General features: G+C 36.2%; 1 protein-coding gene across 2 annotated transcripts; it reads left to right on the plus strand.

The window, feature by feature from the left end:
• Window positions 1-1,314: 1,314 nt before the first annotated feature.
• On the plus strand, window positions 1,315-23,073 carry LOC100804673 (probable ATP-dependent DNA helicase RecQ). Of its 2 annotated transcripts, XM_014764174.3 has the most exons (19): window positions 1,317-1,605; window positions 2,009-2,121; window positions 2,250-2,325; window positions 2,435-2,577; window positions 2,815-2,985; window positions 4,475-4,682; window positions 5,247-5,332; window positions 5,500-5,731; window positions 5,875-5,998; window positions 6,324-6,460; window positions 7,575-7,683; window positions 19,078-19,120; window positions 19,554-19,716; window positions 19,982-20,052; window positions 20,148-20,241; window positions 21,270-21,497; window positions 21,597-21,806; window positions 22,391-22,786; window positions 22,879-23,073. In XM_014764174.3, exons 1-18 carry the CDS (start codon window positions 1,573-1,575, stop codon window positions 22,763-22,765), a joined length of 2,616 nt encoding a protein of 871 aa, XP_014619660.1. In that variant the 5' UTR covers window positions 1,317-1,572; the 3' UTR covers window positions 22,766-22,786; window positions 22,879-23,073. The 2 variants fall into 2 exon arrangements, 1 of the variants encoding a protein (XP_014619660.1); XR_001383588.3 differs by lacking the exon at window positions 22,879-23,073 and having other exon boundaries at window positions 1,315-1,605; window positions 21,597-22,254; window positions 22,391-22,517.
• Window positions 23,074-23,814: the final 741 nt, after the last annotated feature.

Raw genomic sequence — 23,814 nt, forward strand, 5'->3', positions numbered from 1 at the left:
AAATTAATTAGTAAACATCCACAACTTAATTTTAAAAAAAATAAGAAATTTCATTTCTAAAAAAACACAACTAAATTATTTAGTAAACATCCACAACTTAATTTAAAAAAAATAAACAACTTCATTTATAAAAAAAACGCAACTAATATAAAAATAATTCATAACTAAACATCCACAAATTAATTAAAAAAAAAACTTCATTTATAAAAAACCACAACTAATGTAAAAACAAATTCATTAGTAAACATCCACAACTTAATTTAAATAAAAATTTCAAAAACTTCATTTGTAAAAAAAACACAACTAAATTATTTAGTAAGCATCCATAACTTAATTTTTTAAAAAATAAACAACTTCATTTATAAAAAAAACACAACTAATATAAAAATAATTAATTACTAAACATCCACAACTTAATTTAAAAAAAAACTTCATTTATAAAAAACCCCAAATAATGTAAAAAAAATTAATTAGTAAACATCCACAACTTAATTTAAAAATATTAATTTATAAAGAAAACACAACTCAATTATTTAGTAAACATCCACAACTTAATTTTAAAAAAAATTAAACAACTTCATTTATAAAAAAAAATACTTCATTTATAATAAAATAAACAACTTTATTTATAATAAAATAAAAAAGTTTATTTATAGACAAAAAAAACACAACTACTTTCAAAATATATAATTAGTAAACATACACAACTAAAATTATATATAAAAATAAAACAATAATGGGAAAAAAAATTTCCAAACATACACAACTTTATTTATAAAAATAAAGTACTTCATTTATAAAATAATACATAAGTAATTTAAAATTAAATAATTAGTAAAATATTCAACTAAAATGATATAAAAAATAAACTAAAATAATTAACAAAAATAACCAACTAAATTAACAAAAACAATATTAAAAAAAAAAAACTTCCGGAAGAAGTAGTTCTTCCGGAAACATTCCGGAAGAAAGGGTCTTCCGGGAAGTGCTTCCAGAACCACTGGAAAGGTCATCCGGAAGAGGTGTTTCGGGAGCTTTCCGGAAAATCTGTTCTTCCGGAATACGTTTTATTACTTTCGGAAGAACCCTTCTTCCGGAAGGCGCCATCGTCACCAAGCTTTTGCCATTTTTTCCGGCGTCCGCTACCCTAAGGTTCAACTAACCTACCCTAAATGCTACAAATACAGTGCATAACAAAATCAAAGCTAAGAAGAAGGCCACCTACCTCGAATGCAAATGGGTTCAAGGGCTGGCGGAGAAGCCTCGTGGAGAAGAAGACCACCAAGGAAGCTTTCGCAGAAGAGAGAAGAGGAAGGAAGCTTTCGCGGAAGAGAGAAAATGAAGAAGACAGAATGCTTCCGAAAGAGGGAAAAAGCTTTTTAAGTTTTTAAATGAAGGGCAAAATTGACCTTTCAATAAATTGCTGGGTTTATCTAACATATCGCGTGTGTTTTCCTGATTGAATTGGCGGGAGTGTACTTCACTATTAATATCAGTACGTTAGTGGCTTCGAACTTCGAACTTCGAACTTTGGGAGCTTACGCTTCTCTTCTTCTTCCTCCTCTCGCCGCCATGTCTATGGAGACCATGCGCTCCGTTCTCAAGGTAAACCCTAATCAACCTCCTTTTTCTCTCAACTTCGTTACTTTTTTTTTCGTTTATACAAATGATGAAGATGATTGGTTGAGCAATGCCCTCGTTTCCTTTTATTTGTTGTAACAAAACTTCAATCCCTCGTTGCAGTTTTCAATTCTGTTGTGTCGATTGAAAAGAAGTTTTGTTTTTGTTGCTGCTTTCTCAGAATATATATATATATATATATATATAGACAGAGAAATTCTAACAACACACCCTTCATTACTGTCTTCAAGTTATTAGAAATCACAAAATTTTTTTAGTCTCATTTCTTATCTAATGAGTCTTTACTAATGGTATTGTGAATGATGTGTTAGCGGTTTTGAGTGTTTATGATTGTTTGATGCTGATATATTTGTTACTATTATTTCAGAAATACTTTAGGTTTTCGGATTTTCGGCCTTATCAGAGAGAAGTTATTGAGAAAATTATCGAGAAAAGGGATTGTTTGGTAGTCATGGCTACTGGTAGTGGAAAGTCCTTGTGGTAAAAAGACATTATCTTCCCCTTTCTCTTACTCAATCTATCTGTTTTTTTTTTTTTTTTTTGCCTCTTTCTGAAGTTAATTCCTTAAATTGGAGAGTTCAAAGTGATTTTTTTATTAAAAAAAACAGCTATCAGGTACCTCCTTTGGTTGTTAAAAAGACTGGGATAGTTGTGAGCCCTCTGATATCTTTGATGCGAGACCAGGTGAATTGATCAATGCTTCCAAGTGTGTCTTCTTGTTTTACATTTCTATGCTCTCAATGCCCTTTCTTCTGTATAATGATTATCTAATATGGAAGAAATGGGAAAATAGGTGATGGCTTTGAAACAACGGGGCATCAAAGCTGAATATCTTGGGAGTGCTCAGAAGGATTTCACTGTGCACTCTAAAGCTGAACATGGTCAATTTGACATTCTGTTCATGACTCCTGAGAAGGCATGCACAGTTCCTAGCAGGTAATGGATTAGACATACCTTCGGCTGGTAGATCATGACCTTATTTTGAGTGCATTAGTAATATTTTATAGCTTATTAATAAATTGAAGGGTCGTGGAACTATTCTAGAAGTTATATAACTAGTGCACTCTATTAGTTAATTATCTTTTTAATATCTTGGATTAGATTGCCAGTCTTAGCCCATACTATGTCTTGTCTAGTTATGATCTGCTGTTAACTTTCATCATATTTTTGTAGTTTCTGGTCCAATTTACTAAAGGCTGGAATTAGTCTTTTTGCTGTTGATGAAGCCCATTGCATATCAGAATGGGGACATGATTTTAGGGTGGAATACAAGCATTTAGACAAGTTACGTGAGGTTTTGCTAGATGTTCCTTTTGTTGGTCTAACTGCAACTGCTACTGAAAAGTACTCATCTTTTGCTTTGGCTGTTAGTGAAGCATATCATTGCTGTAATTTATTATGATTTTTCTGATACACATGCCTCCTTTATCTTGTATATATTTTGCTCTCCAACTGTTCATTGACAAATTTGTTTTTAGTTGCAAGTCAGTGTCATAATTATGTTTTTTGTACTTTTACATGAACTTTATCACATGCTTTGCTAGCATTGGATTAAAATTTCAGTCCATTTTGGCATTCTATTCACCTGTCTATCTCTCCATTTCTCTTTCCACAAATAACAGCTTGGAGAATGATATAATTACAAAATGAAGATAGTTCGACCTATGAATACTGACCATAAACTCAATATTTGTATTTTATTATGTCATCAAATAAACATAAACTGATAAACATGACCCCCATTGTTTCATGCATGTTCTTGCTTGGAAGTTTCTGATTATTTCTTCATCAGCTAACAAAGCTACTCTTGTCTCCCACATTTTTTTTATGGTTCTGTTTAGAATAATGTCTTCTATTGTACACCCCATTTATGAATGAGATTATGAGCGATGGACAAATATTGAAGCTGTTGGTGCACACCAAATTTAACAGATTTATATTAGAAGGAATGGGGGAAGAGTAGGAGATTAAAACCCAAGTCTTTTACCAACTGTGAATAATTGTCTAGCAGACAATCAAGACAGGCGTGATCATGGAATTCGGAACAAAGAAGGATAATTTTTTTTTGGTGAACCCAGGGCACCCCTTGAGGGAGCCAAAAACTAGTCCCTCAAAGTATTGAAATCCATTCAAGTAGTTGATTAGGGGCAATATGGGAGGGAAGGCGAGCCAGGACTTGAATGTATTGGGGTTGGAGAGTAGTTCTTCTGTTATACAGCACTGATTTGCATCTTCTGCTCTGATCTGGTATTCTGTTATGCAATGATAGATTTCCAGAGGTAGAGGACTTCTGTTAATAAACATTTCATATTGTTCAACATTCTGAATTCTGATCCTGTTCTATTAAAAGCCTATTAGGTTACTTAAGTTTTAAAATGATTCTGTTTGTGGCAAAAACAAATTACAAGGTTCTGGACTTATTGAACCACCTCTACAGAATCCTAACTTATTTCTGATGAACAAAGTTTTGAAGATAGGGGAGGGCTGCTCTTGGTCTTGTTGTAAGATACTTTTTATTTGATTTAAATCTTTACTGGTACAACAATTCCCGTCGTACTTCCTATACTGTGTACTTCAGGTAGTTGCTTTCTCTCTTTCTATTTTACAACATCTTCTCATTAAGAGGAAAGGATTTTGCTACTTGTGTATTGTAAGAATGGATTAGAATTTATTGACATTTCTGCCTTGTAAATTTAATTAATGTATTTTTGTAATGCTTCTTTTTGTTACACCGCTGTACTTCATGGTTCTTTTAATTAATAGTATACTCCAACTTAATTTAGTTAAATGAGATATGCATACAATCTTGTTAATTTCTGTGCTTTATTGCCAGGGTTCAATATGACATCATCGGTTCCCTAAAGCTGAATTATCCTTTTGTTACGATTGGTTCAGTTGATCGCACAAATCTTTTCTATGGTGTCAAACTATTGAACCGTGGACAATCTTTTATTGACGAGCTTGTGCGAGAAATTTCAAAAGAAGTCACTAATGGTGGTTCCACTATAATTTATTGCACAACAATCAAGGATGTAGAGCAGGTAATGTGCTAGAAATGTTACAAATGAATCCCAAAATAGTTTTCTATCTTGTTCTCATGTTGAAGGATAATTGAAGACTTTCGTGAGATGAGATCCACAGCACATTTTGTAAGCTATGCTGAAGGAACAAATTGCTTGAGGACTCATCAAGACTTTTTAGTTTTTAGGCACAATAATTTAAAGCGGTGATGTATGGCTCTAAATGAGATATTTATTCATGATTCAAGACAAATGAGAACTTTCAACCTATTATGTAATAGGAAAAAATTGTAAAACTGCTAGCACTAAGTGTGCCTTCTTAGATATCATATGGCAAAAAAAAAAAAAAAAAGAAATAGTTGTTGCATTTAACATCCACTGAGTATAATTTGTTCCTGACCTTTCATTACATCTTGTTCAATTTCTCTTCAGTTGATTACTTATGGGTTTCTTGTCATCATGTTTTGTCAAAAGCTGATGATCTATCTGTTCTTGTTTGCATTTTTCGTTGTCTAAATTCTGTCTGTCTGCATCAACTGCCTCCTTTTCTTTTGTTTTATTTTTTCTTGATATTGTTTTAAATAGATATTCAAGTCATTTGCAGAAGCAGGCATTGAGGCAGGGATGTACCATGGCCAGATGAATGGAAAAGCTCGAGAGGAGTCTCATAGGTGAATATTTTTGCTTATTTTAGAACATGAAATGAATAAAATTCACCTATGATCATTGTGAAGGTGGAGGAGCATGCTCCTCCCCTTCCTCCTGTCCCTCTGTCTGTAATGTTGAAGATGCTTCAATGCTTTCTAAACCTAACTGAACTATCTGTTTATTTATTCAGATTATTTGTTAGAGATGAACTGCAAGTCATGGTGGCCACCATTGCCTTTGGCATGGGCATAGATAAACCTAACATAAGACAAGTGATTCACTATGGTTGCCCTAAGAGTCTAGAGTCCTACTACCAGGAAAGTGGACGATGTGGTAGAGATGGTATAGCTTCTGTTTGTTGGCTTTACTACACAAGAAGTGACTTTGCCAAGGGTGACTTTTATTGTGGAGAAGTGAAATCAGTATGTGTATTAGTATTTATCATAAAAAGTTTGGCTAATGATTTTTTTGTGGTTAAATGGGCATTTAAGTTGCATACTTGCATATTTTCCCGAGACAATTTATCCCTGTTCTCTTAGTAACATGTGAGTCTCCAATGTACCAGGAAAAACAAAGAAAAGCTATTATGGAGTCATTGCTGGCTGCTGAACGCTATTGTGTGCTGACAACCTGCAGAAGAAAGTTCTTGCTTGAATACTTTGGGGAAAAATTCCCAGCTGATAGATGTGGTTTGCCTTTCACTTAGATGCTTCAATACAATTGTCCAGTTGTAAAGTTAGAGCTTAACCTTAATAACCTGTCATTGTTATTTCGTTGACTTTATAGAATTAGGGAGGTAGTATGTGTTTAATCCTAATACTCACCCTCAAGGTGGATCATGTATGTCATATGCACCCAAGCTTGTTACAAATAAAGTCAAATGTAGGCTCTTTAAGGGACTTACTATATCAGCTAACTGGACAAGTTGACAAAACCAATAATAATCTTGCCTGAAGCTAACCTTTATGTATTTAGTTTACTCCAATTTCTGTTTCTTTTGTATGTGCTTTGTAGGGAACTGTGATAATTGCAAAATCTCAAGGAAGGAGCGTGACATGTCCAGAGAAGCATTTCTTTTAATGGCTTGCATTCATTCATGCAGGGGTGGATGGGGCCTTAATATGCCCATTGATGTCCTGCGTGGGTCTCGAGTAAGCTGTTCAAATTATAACTAGGAAATGTTTTAGTTTCATTTATAGGGAATTCATTCACTTTTTGAGTTCTTGTTTGGTAGCATTAGTTTCTTTATTTATTTAATCTTGTACTCCCCATTTTATCTATTGTTATGATTATCCTTGTGTCTCTACCAACAAATATATTTTTCAGTGGTTGCCGTCACTTGTTGTTTACAATAAGTTGGTTTTTTTACTGTTGGTTGTTTACCTTTTTCAGCCTTACTTGATAATTGTGGTTTATTTTCTTTAGTCCTTTTCAAGTATGCTCATGTCTAATTGTCTATCCATTTTCATCTAGTTCTGCAACAATAGGTGTTTTAGAAAAATAATTGAACTTCTACAAAGAGATCAAAGTTGGGTGTAAAATTTTAATAAAGCACAGAAGTCATTTTGAAGCCTTAATGGAGAACTGATTGATGAGATAAAATTTGAGTTTTTTTTGTCATGATAGGTCTAAGGATGGGAACTTAACTAGGTCTGCACTGCACAATGCAGAATTGAAAGAGTATTCAAGTGATGATCCTGACAGAATGATTGACAACCATAAACTTTGCAGTTGCACAAAGAAAAGAAAGAGAAAGCACCAATGCATCTTCCATCCTCTGATGAAAGTTTAGTTTGAGATATGCTAAATTTAGATACTTTAAACTAACAATAGACGTTACTTAATTTAGAATATGGTCCTAAAACTAAAAGTGTTCAAATATAATGAAGATTACAGTTATTTGACTGCACAAAAAGCACTCTTTGCTCGTAATCACAAGGTGGCATGTAATAAATTATAAACTCTGCATTTCCTCTTATTCATAGTGACAAGCATTGAATCCTTAGTGCATGCTGATTTAGTTGTGACATGGTAGATGAGCATATTCAAATCCTTGTGTACCCAAACAGATTTTTAATCTAGCAATCTGGCACCTTCTTTTTGCTTCCCGTAGTTACTGCACTGCTTTAAGAATACCTTCTAATTTGTATGCTCTAAAATTATAAGTGTCATTTGGTTTTCGTTCATCCTTAACCTTTATTGTTGCCTTTAAATTTTATTATGTTCTTCCAATTGCTGATTGTTGTATTTGCTTGTAACTTGTAGTCCAAGAAAATTCTTGATGTTCAGTTTGACAAGCTTCCACTTCATGGACTGGGGAAAAATTATCCAGCAAATTGGTGGAAAGCACTTGGATATCAATTGATTTCTCAAGGTACTTTTAGTGGAAATAATTTACCCAGTTATAGTCTGATAAGAACAGATCATAATGGAACAGATTTGAAAAGATGAAACAGAAATTTTTATAGATAATTAGAGATATTGTATTACACAGGTTTTCGAGAGTCTGTCTCTCCACAATTCAGATTCTTCCTAATTCCAGAGTGTCTTTCCCATTCTGGTTTACTTCTATTTATACTACATCTAATGGACACAATTATTCTGAATGGTTGTGACTGTTTCCAAGGGTCATGCCCCCTTGATTCGCATGTTCTGACCTTGCACCCTTTGGGTGAAATCGTAACTATTGGGTGGTTTACACCCTTTGGGTGGGTCGTATCTGTTGGGTGGTTTGCACCCCTTGGGTGTTGTGTGCCCTGCTACTGGTGGTCCATGGTTATTGCGCTTCTCTTGCTCTCTGTTTGCGGGTGTACACCTTGGTGATGTGTAGCTTATGCTTATCATAGTCATGACTTGTGGTCAAACAGTTCTGCCAATGCTTCAGGGAAGTTTGAATTATGCAGAGCAATTGCATTTACTGTTGCTATGTCTTAAACGAATCTCAGAGAGAGAGAGAGAAAATTCACAACAGAATTTTAGGTGAAAGGTGATAAGATTCAACCCAAATGAGAATTAGTTACACCTCAGTTATATAGGCAGTTACAGTTGTAACTGTCAATTGACTCTAGTCAGATAGCTAACTAACTACAAGAGTGCAGAAAAATATAGTTAAGCCTATACACAGACTTAAGAAAAGTCTTAGAATGTGGGTTTAGGCCTAACTCAATGGCTAGAACATGGACCACTTGAAGTTGCTTGGCCATAACCTTTTCTCTGTCAAAGAAAAGATCCAGTTCCATATGCTTCGTGCAAGAGTGCATAACCAGATTGTGAGCAAGAGCAACTGTACTTAAGTTATCACAGAAAATAACTGGAGAGCAGAATATGCAGTTCAGATAGAAGGGATTTAATCCATGTGACCTCTGCTGTGGCCGGAGCTAAACTGTGATATTCGACCTCTGTGCTGGATCGGGCAACTATAGACTGTTTCTTTGACCACCAAGACACCAAGTTGGACCCAAATAAGATGGCTGCACCAGAGGTGGACCTCCTGTCATCTGGATCAGACACCCAGTTAGCATCACAGTAGGCGTGTAATTCAAATGGAGGTCCAGTGGACGGAGGAAGAAACTTCAACCCAAAGTTGATGGTGCCTGCCTGATATTCAAGAATCCTTTTCACTGGTTCCCAATGTTGCTCTGAAGGGTCTGACATACACTAACAGGCTATATTTATTGAAAAACTGATTTGAAGATGAGTGATAGTTGCATATTCCAAGGCTCCCACAATAAACCTGTAGAGTGTGGGATCAGGGAAAGGCTCATACCCTGATCTAGTCAACTTGCAGCCTCCAACCATTGGGGAAGAGATAGGATTTGCCTCATCCATGTTGGTTTTCCCCAGCAAATCCCTAATATACTTTGACTGAGTTAAAATGATAGCACCATTGGGCTGAGGTCTGACTTCAATTCCTAGAAAGTAATCAAGACTCCCTAGGTCTTTAAGAGAGAACTCAGAATTGAGCTTAGTAACTAAGGACTTGATGAAGGCTGAATTGTTCCCAGTAACAATAATATCATCCACATACACAAGCATATAGATGACAGTATTTTTGGAATCAGTGTAAACAATCAAGGAGGGGTCACACTTGCTTGACCTGAACTGAAACCTAAGAAGAGTAGCCTTTAACTTGTCAAACCAAGCTCTAGGAGCTTGTTTGAGACCATAAATTGCCTTATTCAATTTGCACACCAGCTACTTGTTGGAATTTTCAAAACTAGGGGGTTGACTCATGTAAATGTCTTACTTGAAAGATAATAATCTGAATATTATTGTAATTTTGTCTTTCAAAGAGTGAATACAAGACTTATTTATAAGCTTCCAACGACCTAATTAAGGAAAGAAATAAAATGGAATAAAACTTGTACAAATAAAAAAAAAAGCAAATTTGTACTAATTACAGAATAAAATTTGTGTTAATTATGGAATGTATCACAACACTCCCCCTCAAGTTGGTGAATGTATATCTATCATTCCCAGCTTGCAAGTAAGGTCTTGAAGCCGTTCCATGGGAAGTCCCTTGGTGAACATATCTGCCAACTGAAGCTTTGAAGGGATGTATTCGGTGGCTATAAGACCACTGTCCAATTTCTCCTTAATGAAACGTCGATCAATCTCTATGTGCTTTGTTCAATCATGTTGAACTGGATTGTGTGCAATGCTAATGGCGGACTTATTATCACAAACCAGTCCCATAGGAGCTTCATGTTTTATTTTGAGGTCATCAAGTATGATCTTCATCCATAACAACTCATAAACACCTTGAGCCATAGCTCTGAATTTTGCTTCTGCACTTGATCTTGCGACCACATTTTGCTTCTTACTCTTCCACGTTACTAAATTTCCACCCAAGAACATACAATATCCTGTTGTAGATCTCCTATCAACAATTGATTCTGCATAGTTAGCATCAGTATATAATTTCATGGATAAATTTTTCTCCTTTTTAAACAACAACCCCTTTCCTGGAGAAGACTTCAAGTACTGAATGATCCTATTTACTGCCTGCAAATGTCTCTCTCTTGGGTCATGCATGAATTGACTAACCACACTAACTACATAGGCTATATCAAGCATGGTGTGGGATAAGTAGATAAGTTTTCCCACAAGTCTCTGGTATTGTGTCTTCTCTACCTTTGGGCATTCTTCATCATTTCCAATCCTGTGATTTTGCTCTATGGACGCTCCAGTGGTTTTATAGCCCAACTAGCCAATTCTTTGAGGAGATCAAGTATATATTTTCTCTGAGAAATGAAGATACCCTACCTAGAGTATGCAACCTCTATCCCGAGGAAGTACTTTAGCTTCCCGAGATCCTTCATCTCAAATTGGGCAGCTAACCTCTCCCTTAAGGTTTGTTTTTCAAGCTCATCATTGCCTGTGATAATTATATCATTGACATAGACCAAGAGCAAAGTAAGTTTACCATCTTGGGAGTGTTTTATAAAGAGTATGGTCACTTTGGCTTTGCTTGTGCCCCAAAGATACCATAGCTTGAGTGAACCTACCAAACCAAGTCCGAGGAGACTGCTTTAGACTATATAGGGCCTTCTTTAGTCTGCAAACTTTATTTCCTCCATTAGTGGCACCATATCAAGGTGGAATCTCCATGTACACTTCTTCTTCCAAGCTTCCATGTAAGAAGGCATTTTTAACATCAAATTAATGCATCTCCCAACCATAGTGCGCTGCTAAGGAGATGATGATCCTAATTGTATTCATTTTTTCCACTGGAGCAAATGTCTCCTAATAATCGATCTCATAGGTTTGGGTGTATCCCTTTGCAACCAACCTCACCTCAGCCTGATATTTAACTGTATATATCCACCTACAACCCACTACCTTTTTGTCTTTCGGTCTCTCTACAATCTCCCAAGTCTCATTCCTTTCCAATGCACCCATTTCTCCATTCATGGCTCGAACCCAGTTCTCATCCTTTAAGGCTTCTTGTACTGATGTAAGGATTTTGATAGAATCAATAGCTGAAATAAAACTCTGGTGTTGTAGAGAAAGATCTTTAGTAAACACAAACTGGGATATAGGATATTTGGCACAAGATCTTTTTCCTTTTCCTAAGGCAATTGGCAAATCATCTAGGTTAGATTCACAAGAGGCATCTAAGGTGTCCTCAAGAGTATGGGTTCTTACCTCCGGTTCGGATGATTGAAGTTGCTGCTGGACCAAGTCGCATTTTTTTCTTCGCTGGTACTCGTTCTCAAAGCGTCTGTCCTCTTTATGTTGAACTGGTGATGATGTTGGTTCAGGGTCATTGTCATCCTTTGTAGGAGTGAAATCCTGTAACATGGGAAAACATGACAACTCGGAGATCTCAGTTTCTAGACTATTCTCCCCCTGAAGCGGAGGACTAGTGAAGAAAGACTCTGTTTCATGAAAAGTAACATCTTTGGAAACATAGACACGACGACTTTGATAGTGGTAACACTTGTATCCCTTTTTGTTTGAGGCATAACCTATGAAAACACATTTGATAGCCCGAGGATCTAATTTTCCCTGATGGGGACCATGAACATGAACAAAGACAGAACATCCAAAGACACGACTCTGAAGACTGGTCATAATGGGAACAGACCGATATAATGTGGTCATGAGTTGAGTAGGACTAACACCATTTAAAACATAAGAAGGTAACCTATTTATCAAGTAAGTAGCGATTAGAACAGTTTCCCCCCAAGTTAACTCATGAACAACACCATTATCTTTGAGGAAATTGGAAAGGTTTTGATTCACATACTCTCTCCCATTATCAAAACGCAATCTTTTAATCAGGCTCCCTAATTGTGTTTGAATTATACGGTAAAAGTTTACAAACAATTGGAAAACTTTAGATTTGTCTTTCATGATAAATATCCAAGTAACCCGAGTCCAGTCATCGATAAAAGAAACAAACCACTTTGCACCAGAAATATTACTGATAGGTGCAGGTCCCTACACATCCGAATGAACAAGATCAAAAGGTTTAGAACTTTTATTAGTACTGGGAAGAAAAGTTGTTCGATGGTGTTTAGTAAACTCACAAACATCATAGTGAAAAGACTTGATTGACCTTTTTGTAAACAAAAAAGAAAATAAAGACTTAAGGACACTAAACGGAGGATGACCCAAACGCCTATGCTGAAGCCATATTTGGGAGGATGACCAAGGTTCTGAACTTGTCCGATGATTGGAAGTGAGAGCCTTCTGTCTGGTACACTCTTTATTGTCCTCATGTTACAAGTAGTATAACCCGCCCTGCTCTTTAGCAATTCCAATCGTCCTCCCTGTGGCAAGATCCTAGAAAACACACTGGGAGTGGAAAAATGTCACAGCACAGTTTAAGTCCTGGGTGATTTTATGAATAGACAAAAGGTTATTAGATAGTGTGGGAATATGGAGCACATTGTTCAAATGAAGGGAAGATTGAAGTTGAATGTTACCACAACCAGTAATGGGGGTATGAGAACCATTAGCAACAGTGATGTGTTGGTTACCAGTTAAAAAGGTGTAGGATGAAAAATAAGAAAAGTGAGGTGTCATATGATCAGTAGCACCAGAGTCTATAATCCAGATATTTTCAGTACCAGAAGCATTAAAGGATAGGAAGCTAGAACTCTTACCAGCCATGGTTAGGGAACAAGAGCTAGATGTCTTATTGAAAGGGTTCATAAAGGCTCGTAGATGTTCCAATGACGACGACGAAAGGTGGTTGACAGTGGAGGACGGCATCGAACAGCGACCAATGGTATACGTAGTGACTGGGCACTGAAACAGTATCAACTGCAGCAATGAAGGCTGCCTGGAAGAATGCAGAAGTAGAGCCCCTTGGCTCGGAGGCTCTGATACCAACTTGAAAGATAATAATTTGAATATTATTGTATTGTTGTCTTTCAAAGAGTGAATACAAGACTTATTTATAAGCTGCCAGCGACCTAATTAAGGAAAGAAATAAAGTGGAACAAAATCTGTACAAATAAAAAAAAATCAAATCTGTACTAATTACAGAATAAAATATGTGCTAATTATGGAATGTATCACAATAGTCTTCTTCAAGGATGCCATTGAGAAAGACATTTTTAACATCAAGCTGTTGAAGACTCCACTTGTGAGTGACAGCAAGAGAAAGGAGGATTCTGACAGTGACAGGTTTAATTACAGGAGAAAAATTCTCATTGTAATCATAACCTAATTGTTGGTGAAAGTCTTTGGCCACAAGTCTAGCTTTTTACTTGCTGATAATACCATCAGGATTTTCTTTTACTCAAAAGACCCATTTGCAACCCACAGGTGAACGGTTAGAAGGAAGATCAGTGAGAGACCAAGTTCCATTATTCATCAAGGCCTCATATTCAGCTTTCTTAGCTGCTAACCATGTTGGACTAGAGAGAGCAGACTTTGTGGCCCTGGGTTCAGCATGAGCTAAGAGAAGTGTGGGCTGCAACCTAGGCTTAACAACACCAGCCTTGGCCCTAGAACACATAGGATGGATATTTTCAGGTCTAACAAGAGCTGCTGCTTGAGAGGAGGCAACATCAGTGGGTAATGGCTCTTGATGTTGCTGAGAGTCTGGGAAATCAGAGACAGGATCAACACTCACTGAGGTGGAAGTCACTGGTGACTGCTGAACAAGAGCAGCTGCTTGTGATGCAGAAGTATCACTGGCTGTAGTAGCAGAAGTAGTTGCTGTTGGGGGAACAGACAGAACAGTCAATGTATGCTGAGAAGAAGTAGAAGCAGTAGCTGCTGAACCTGAGGCTGCATCACCAAACAACCTAGGAAAAGGAAAGCTCAACTCATCAAAGATCACATCCTTGGAGATGTAAATTCGTCCATCTGCAGCCATGCACTTGTAGCCCTTGTGAGAAAGTGAATACCCTAGAAAGAGACATTCTTGAGACTGTGGTTCGAGTTTATGCTGGTTGTAGGGCCTTAACAGAGGATAGCAAGCACAGCCAAAGACCTTTAAGAACTTGTAATCTGGAAGTTTCTTAAACAATCTTTGATAAGGTACCTCTTGATGGATAGATGATGATGGAAGGCAATTGATGAGATATACAGCAGAAGTAACAGCATGATCCCAGTATTCAAGAGACATGGAAGCTTGAGACATCATAGTTAGGGCAGTGTCCAATATGTGTCTGTGTTTCCTTTCCACCACTCCATTCTAATGATGGGTGTGTGGACAGATCAATCTATGTTGCACACCAAGTTCTGCAAGAAATTTGGTAAATGGCCTGTACTCTCCCCCCCCCCCCCCCCCCCATTCAGACTGTACAGCTTTAATAGGTAGATTAAACTGAGTTTTAACTAAAGTAAGAAAATGTTTGAACAGAGTAAGAGTTTCAGATTTAATTTTCAACAAATAAAAGCCAAGTAAAACGAGTGTGGGCATCAACAAAGGTTACATAATATCTGTAACTTGTGTTGGACATGATGGGAAGCCCCCAAATCAGGATATTAATCTAGAGAAGGAACTAAAGGAGCACTAGCTAGATTGGCATGTGGAGGACGCTGATTCTGATTTTGATACTGACCGGAATTGGTGGAGGTCTGAGACTGATTCTGATCAGGATATTCCATTGGCTAAGAAGGGAGATAGTCATCATTGTGCCTTTGGTAACGGTAGGTAGCTTCATGAGTCATGACCATACTTATGGCAAATCTGACATTGAACATCAGCATAGCAACCTTTGCTGTGTCCACCATTGCGACCACCACGAGAGAAGTTTCAGCCACCGCCACCACAGCTGGTGCACTAGAGTTGACATATCAATTGCCTCCATGGTAGCTGTTGGAGCTCGCCAGAGTGACCATGAACGACATACGCTTGCAGATTAGAAGAGGCAGAAGAACCAGAAAGCTCATGTGTAGAATTGGGGCTAAAATTAGGTTTAGCTCCTTCAATAAGATTAATTGAAGCCATAGACGAGGCAAGATTTTTCTTGCGATTCATGAGCAAAAAGTAGAGTCGCAACCTCATCAATAGATAGTGATTCAAACTTTCCACTCACAAAGGTAATAAGTGACTCAAACTCATTTGGCAATCCATCAAGAATGATGTCAGCATGATTAGATTCCAAAACATGTTCTCCAATCCATGAGAGCAAATCAATGATAGTTTGAATCCGAAACAAATAATCAGAGATAGAACTATTGTTGAGAAAGATATTGTGCAAATCATTGCGGAGTTGTCGCTTTTTCGCACAAACCATCAAGTGGAAGTTTGTCCCAAAGATGCCAAGCTGTTTTGCATCTAACGAGTTGCAGAAGAACCTCGCCAAAGATGGTTGATTGAAGCCACGACAAAAGGAGTTGATCTTGTTGCTACTAAAGTAAGAACGCTGAAGAAGTATGAGGTATTGTGATGGAATTTGCAGTTTAGTGAGAAGATGAAAGAGACGATGGTCTTTGAGCACCGGTTCAACTTGTTAACACCATAGAAGATAGTTGGAATTGTTTAATTTCTGCGAAATGGAATGCAAAAATTCCTTGGCAATGATAACTGCCGAAGAACCAAGTGAAGTAGCACCATTCCCTGGCGGAGGAGGGGGAGGAGGAGGAATGGAAGCATAAGCCATGAGAGAAGAATCAACAATGAAAAACGAAGCTCTATGATACCATAAACGAATCTCAGAGAGAGAATTCACAACAGAATTTTAGGTGAAAGGTGATAAGATTCAACCCAAATGAGAATCAATTACACCTCAGCTTATACAAGCAGTTATAGTTGTAATTGTCAATTGACTCTAGTCAGATAGCTAACTAACTACAAGAGTGCAGAAACCTATAGTTAAGCCTATACACAAAGACTTAAGAAAAGAAAGAACTCTATCAAGTAAGTATACTCCTATATGTCTAAGTTTTTGTTTTATCAACAAAATTAATTTGTATTATATTAATAAGATTAGTACAAGTGGTAATGATATATATACATTGTTTCGATACTATGTGAAGAGCTATGGAGTCCTAATACAGGTTGTATTGCAAGAATTAAGCATCCATAGGTCTTTAGTCATGTAGACATCCCTCCACAAAAAGTAACTTATAGAACAACCCCCCCCAGATTACAAAACCCAACCCTTATATTGCTAGCCCATGATTGAAAAGGGATATCAAATCCTTTTTCCATATTTTTGAGCCATATCCACCAGAAAATTATGGTGTCATCCATCATCTTTTGACCGTTGACCCTTTCATATGAGAAAACAATCATGTTCCTATGATACCATATACACCAAGTAATCCACCATGTTCGCCATCGCTGAATTCTAATACCCTTGAGGTATCTGTGAGAATGCTAAAGAAAGTGGTCTTTAGGCAATTCCAAGGAAGCACCAGCTATGTTTAACCAAGACAATGCTTCCCATAAAGGCAATAATTTATCACAGCTGAATAACAAATGGGATGCATCCTCTTCAATAGGTCTACAGAAAGGGCAAAGATATATCATTCAGATCTACATTCCTCCTCCTCAAATTGGCCTTTGTTGGTAGCCTATCCCGAATTAACCTCCAAGCAAAGGGTGACACTTTACTTGGAACTTTGAGCTTCCATAATTCCTTAAACACTTCGTTATCATTTTCCTTTGATAAGTGCCTATTGAGCGCTTTGTAAGCACTACCCACTGAGTATATCCCACTGGGATCCACCCCCCAGCCCCAACTATCTTGCTGATTAGCCTGCACTACCACACCCTCGATGTCCTTCATGAATTTTGCAGCTATGTCTATCTCCGCTTCCCTAAGTAACCTCCTCCACTGCAGTTGCCAATCCCATCCTCCTAGTGATGCAACCCCCAACTGCTGGACAAAGTGATGTTGTTGTTGAGATATGCTATACATACGTGGATATTTCTCCAACAGCAAGATCCCTCCATCTAGCCATCCATCTTCCCAAAACTTCACCTTTGACCCACATCCAATTTTCCATTTTATCCCACTTCTGAACCAACTCCCCTCCTCAAATGCATTGCAGACGTTACTTAAATCCCGCCACCAAATTGAATCTCTACTATTTCTTCTTGATTCATCCAGACTTCTCCAACTTCCATATTTGGAATCCAATACTTTCGCCCACAATTCTCCCTGACGGTGGAAGAGGCATCACCATTTTCTGAGTAGAGCACGGTTGAATTTTACTAAATCCAAATATGGGCAATTTGAATTATTGGAAGGAAATTTTAACTTTGTACATTGTGTGTTGTATAAATGATTTCATTGGTTGAGAAAATCAAATCACATTTGCCACTTTCCGTTAATCTATTACCTTCGATACCTTGCTGGCTTGTTCGCTGCTCCTTGTAGTAATTTTCAGAGTCTTGAGCATGATTGGATTGCAAGCACAAGGTTACAATGGTGAGAGGCCATGGATGAAAGTCTACCTCTTTTTCTGTCTGATTACCTGAGTGAATTTTTTATATAGAAGAATGGCAAGAGATCCCTTGTTTTCATCTTTCCTACTTTCATTTTCATTCAACTCACAGAGGGTGTGGGTTCCCTTCTTGCTTCAACCAGAGCTTTTGACTTAGTGGCAGTGTCTAATGTAGCTCCATGTGGAGCTTGTAGGTCTTGAATCTTCTTCATCAATGGAGTCCTTTGCTTCTTGAAGTTCAATGGCAACGGAATGGAGAAGGAAGAAAGATGATTGAAAACATCACTTCAAGGAGAAGATGAGTCAAGCACAAGCCCATCACCATAGGAAGCCATGGATAAGAGCTTAAAGAGGAGAAGATGAGGGGAGGGAGAAGGAGAGAAGGAGCACAAAATTTTGTGCCTTAAATGAGGTCTGAACTTTGAAGTGTAATTTTTAAATGATCAAAGTTGAAAAAATGCACACACATGACCTCTATTTATAGTCTAAGTGTCACACAAAATTGGAGAAAAATTTGAATTTTTATTCAAATTTCACTTGAATTTGCAATTGAATTTGTGGAGTCAAATTTTGGAGCCAAAATTTCACTAATTATGATTAGTGAATTTTAACTATGGTTTAGTCCACTAATCCAAGATCAAGTCTAAGATTCTCCACTAAATGTGCTTAGATGTCATGAGACATGTAAAGCATAAAGGGCATGCACAAAGTGTGACTATATAATGTGACAATGGGGTGTAGCAAGCAAAAACTCACTTCCCCCTCTAAAATTTAATTGAATTGGGTTTCTCCCAATTCAATTAAATTTATTTCCCAACACACATCAAATATTCACTTAATGCATATGAAATTACAAAACTACCCCTAATACAAAAACTAGTCTAGGTGTCCTAAAATACAAGGGCTGAAAAATCCTACATTTTCTAGGGTGTCCTACCTACATTATGGAGCCCTAAATACAAGGCCCAAAAATAATGAAATCCTAATCTAACATGTACAAAGATAAGTGGGCTCATACTTAGCCCATGAGCCCAAAATCTACCCTAAGGCTCATGAGAACCCAAGGGCCTTCTCCTGCATCTCTGGCTCAATCTTCTTGGAGTCTTCTATCCAATGCCCTTGAGGGGTAGGATTACATCACTATCGACTAAATCTATACTAAGGAAAAAACAAACAGTTGAAAAATAATTGGCATTTTCTTTTGTTTTCAAGCATAATCAATTGTTTGTGCATTTCTTGTTTATTTTTTATTTGGTAACTTAAGTTTATTTCTTGCTGCTGTATATTTTACATATGACATACTTCACAATTTACATAAAAAATGTTAGTCTTTTATTTTATACAATATTTCAATTAGAAGAAAATATCTTGATGCAATTTATAATTGACTCCTATTGTTCTACAGGTTACTTGAAGGAGATTCTTAGTGGCATATACAGAACTATAAGGTAGATTCTTCAAGTTATTTGGTAGATTGCTGCAGTTATTTGAAGTCTATGTATGTTACAAATCTGTTACCACTTACCAGAAGATAGAATGAAAATAACATTTATTGCATGAAAATCTTCTTGGAACAATGAGTCCTCAAGAAGGAAATAATTAAAGAGAATTATCACAGGGATCCTGCCCCTCCTACATGATTCTAACAACTTCCCAAAAATCTCCCTATCCCCTTCCAACTCCCTGTTTATTCTCACCCTAATTAGTACTAATTTTCTGTTTCCCTCTTCCATCTCATCACCCAGTCTATTAAAGAGCTGGACTTCTCTCATTGGCCTCCTACTTCTATTATAAGCTTTCATAAACTTGAGTTTCTTAATATTTTAGTGTTTCACAACTGAAGTTATAATTAGAGGTAAACTTTGTTATTTTATGAATCAGTGTCAGCTCAAAAGGAGAGCAGTTTTTGGCCTCTTCTAGACCAGATTATAAACCTCCTTTGGTTTTGACATTGACTGCTGAAATGCTTGGTGTAGAAGATAATGGAAACACAAAAGAAGAATTCAAAACTTTATCTACTTCAGAGTCAGAAGGGTTTTCAGAGGTTGGTAATTAAGTGGTCTTATCTTTATTCAAGTTCTTTTCTCTCTTTGCTTCTAATCATCAATGAATCTTCTTGAATAGGTGGTTGATATATGTTGATGTAAGATAAATAAGTCGTTTATCCAAAAACAGTTAAAATAAAATAAACTGCAATCTTATTGTTTTCAATTTGTTTTGTTTATAAGAGACATTCGTCATATGTATTTGTTTTCTAATTACATTTCATATCTGTTAATTTTAAATTGGTGTTGTACTTCTCTACTCAGGCTGAGGGGCAGCTCTACCAAATGCTTTTGGAAGAAAGATTAAAGCTTGCAAGAAGTGTTGGAACAGCTCCGTATGATTTTATCTTTTAACAGTTTGAAGTCTATCAATTCTTTTAGTTTCTTTTATCCTTAGTTTCTTTACAAAGCTATTATACTTTCTTTGTAGATATGCTATATGTGGTGATCAAACGATCAAGAAAATTGCTTTGCCAAGACCTTCTACAAAAGCAAGACTAGCAAACATTGATGGTGTGAATCAGGTACACTTTTAATGTTTTGAAGATGTCTGCAAACTGTACTTGCCCTACTTTTCAAGAAGAATAAGCAGGAACCAGTTGAATGGAAGTAGAGTTTAATTTAATAAATTGGGAAACTCATCAAAATGTATTTAGTAAACATAAATTATTTATTAATTTCCTAATTTCAATTTTATTTTTTATTTAATTTCTTTCATGATTCACGTTTTCCTTTTTTTTTCTGAATGTTCTTGATTTACTCAATTTTTGATCCTGATGTATTCCTTAACTCATTTGCTTTCTAATTTTCAATAAGTAAATCTATAATTTGGCAGACTTTCCTTCCCTGATGCATTTTAATATCTTTTATTTTTTCTAATAAAAGCCAGATCTATTCTATTTTACGAAAAGTACTTATTTAGCATACTATCTGATTAAGGGTTTATGACTTATTTTCTGAACCACATTATAATTTGTTTTCTAATCCATTTCAGACAATCCATTTCAGATGTCTGATAAATGGTATTTGCTGTTGCTTAATCACAATTAACTTTTGTAAGAGTTCTGTGAATGTCTAAGACCATTGCTAGGTTCGCAGTGTTTGTATAAATTGTTTGATAGAACACCAATTGATTAAAGTAACAAAGTCATAACTGCCCCTACTCTCGGTTTCCATAATTGTTTTTCTCTAATAAAAGTTCTTATCCCTGCACCAAAATCCTGTATGTGCTAAATACTAGAATTCTTAGCAGCAATTACATGCATGAAGAAATCGCCCAATTATGAAGGTTAATTGCAATATTATGAAATGCCTCTCTAGATTACATAAATGGGGAAGAAATTATAGTAGCATGCAGTGTGAACATGAGTTAAACCTCTGAAAAGACAGTCTCTTGGCAATAGTTTACATTCCAATGATCACTAATCACATCTCATACCATGCTCCTTTGTCAAATATGTTTGGCCTGTAAACATGTCTTTAGATAACTGAAGCCGTTTTTCCTCCTACCTTTCTGTCATTTGAGATACTAACTTCAAACAACTTTGTACAGCACCTAGTAACGAAATATGGAGATCATTTTCTTCAAGTTATTCAGAAACTGTCACAAGGATTAAACCTATCATTGGATGGGGAAGCAAGGGTCGCAACAGCAAGTTTGCAAACTAATGAAGTAAGGAAAGTATCTCTAGTAACCAACAAATCCAACAAGTTGACACCGGCAAAGTTTGAAGCTTGGAAAATGTGGCATGAAGATGGTTGTTCTATTCATGAGATTGCTGTATGTCATCCGAGTCTGTTGTTACTAATAAAGATCTATGCTTCACATGTTTCTCTGTATAACTTCTTTCTCTACTGACTCCTTTATCTGTAATCTCAGAACTTTCCAGGTAGATCGGCTCCTATAAAAGAACAAATTGTTGCTGAATATCTGCTGGAAGCTGCTCAAGAAGGATTACCTTTTGATTGGGCTAGGTTCAGCGAGATGATAGGACTAACACAAGAGATCATATCAGAAATTCAGGGTGCTATTTCAAAAGTTGGATCTACAGATAAGCTGAAACCTATAAAAAATGAATTGCCAAAAGAGGTGAGTTAGAATTTCCTACCTTCTTGATATAAGTACATCTTGGTAATGATGGAAATATATGGCCCAATATATTTCAATCTACAGTCTATCTTCCTTGTCAACAAATTATCATTTTCAGATTTTAGATTTATTATATGTATTTATTTCTTCAAAATGATGCTAACTTGTACATATCTGGTTCTTTGGTTTTTGAGATCATTGTCTCTTAATTATATGGTTATCCATTGATCAATCAGAGTAGATAACAGTCAATGGACAAGGGCAGAAACAGGTAAGGAAGTGTAGAAAGAATTTGTAATTAATGGCTAGAGTTGTGTAGCCAGGTTTCAAATTTTTACCATTGAGATGCTATTTTTTCTGTCACGTGAAGCTCTTGCTACGTTGTAGTTTGTAAATAATACTCAACCACTGAAATGGGAGTGTCCCAAAACCCTGACAATATTGGAAGGTAATTTTCCACAAAACAAATGGAGCTCAAGTCATTAACCTAAAAAAGTGGATCTTAAGTATCATATGTAACTTCTAGCTGGTGAGCTGCTCATCACTTCCATGAGCTTGAGATTGAATAAATTTTTATGGTGCAGATAACTTATCAGCACATCAAGACTTATTTGACAATGCGAAACTGTGGAATATCCTTAGAAGCAATTCAATCTGGAAGTATCCAGACTGAGAAAGATGGTGAACCTGCACACAATGCTTCAAATTTGTCAGGTCCTACTTTAGAAACATGCCACGTGGAAAGGCATTGTGAAGACGGCATTTCTGCCATAAGTTCAACTGAAAAATGCAACTTAGAAATTAACGAGGTACCTACTCTACCCGTCAATGGTTCCGAGGTACAGAAGCTTTCATTGACCAGTGAGGGGGGATTCACAAACAAACGACACAAAGTCAGTGAAACAAAGGAAGTAAATTCAACTAAATTGAAGGCTACAGAGAGTTCTGTTGTAGAGTAGTTGAAGAACTTTGATGAAGGGGTTAGTGGAGACTTAAGCTTTCTGATGTATATATATATATGCCTTGCTTTGTGATTATAATTATAAGAAAATGTGTTGTTTATTTGTTTCAGGCTACATTGAGCGATGTTTTGGAACACTTCAACGGATCCAGTGAAGATTCCGTGGTTGAACTGCTAAATTGCCTTGACTGTAACTTTTCAATATATAGGAAAGGTGGCATCTATAGGATTATGTAAAAAAGTTGATGCATCAGGTTTTTTATGGATCATGCTTGTAAAAAATAGTTTGTTTCAATGGCTTGTTTACCACTCTATTGCCTTTTTATTTTGTACACAAGTGATCGTCGTGACACCTTCTATCCCGACATATGTATAAATAAATAAAACATATAAAAATACATATAAATGAATTCGCGTTGTCCATATTCACTTCACTATTATCAAATTAAACTTATTAAAAATATATCCGGCTTAGAACAAGGCCGTCAAAGTTTACAAAAGAAATTTTGTAAAATCAAAGGTAAAATAAAATAACATCATGCAATTAAAATAAAAATGTATCCCCAATGTTACATCCTATCAGAACATTGTGTTCTAGCATCTTCTACCTAATCATCTGTTTTCACGAATACAAGGTTCGAAATCATCACAGGATTCAAATACAAATAGCACAAGAGTAAGTTATCACATTTCTAAAAAAACACAAATAAACAAAGACATGATCAAAATAAATTATAGCAGTATTTATAACATAGCTCAACTTAATACAATCAACGTCACTTCACCACTTTATCATTTAAAATTCATTTTTCAATTACCATTCACATTACACATGAATCACACACTCGGGTCAAGACATAATAACACTCATCAATTTCATAATAAACAATTAGTAGGCGTTATACAACAATTATACTAAGACTCAAACCTATATGTAATGTAGTCCAGTGAAAAATCACACTGAGACGCTTAGGAATACATAACAAGACACACCACACAATAGGTATGTCAGGTCACTCTCACTAAGAAAAATCATAAGGTGACCAA

Source organism: Glycine max, chromosome 11 (assembly GCF_000004515.6).
Source record: "Glycine max cultivar Williams 82 chromosome 11, Glycine_max_v4.0, whole genome shotgun sequence".
Taxonomy (NCBI): Eukaryota; Viridiplantae; Streptophyta; class Magnoliopsida; order Fabales; family Fabaceae; genus Glycine; species Glycine max.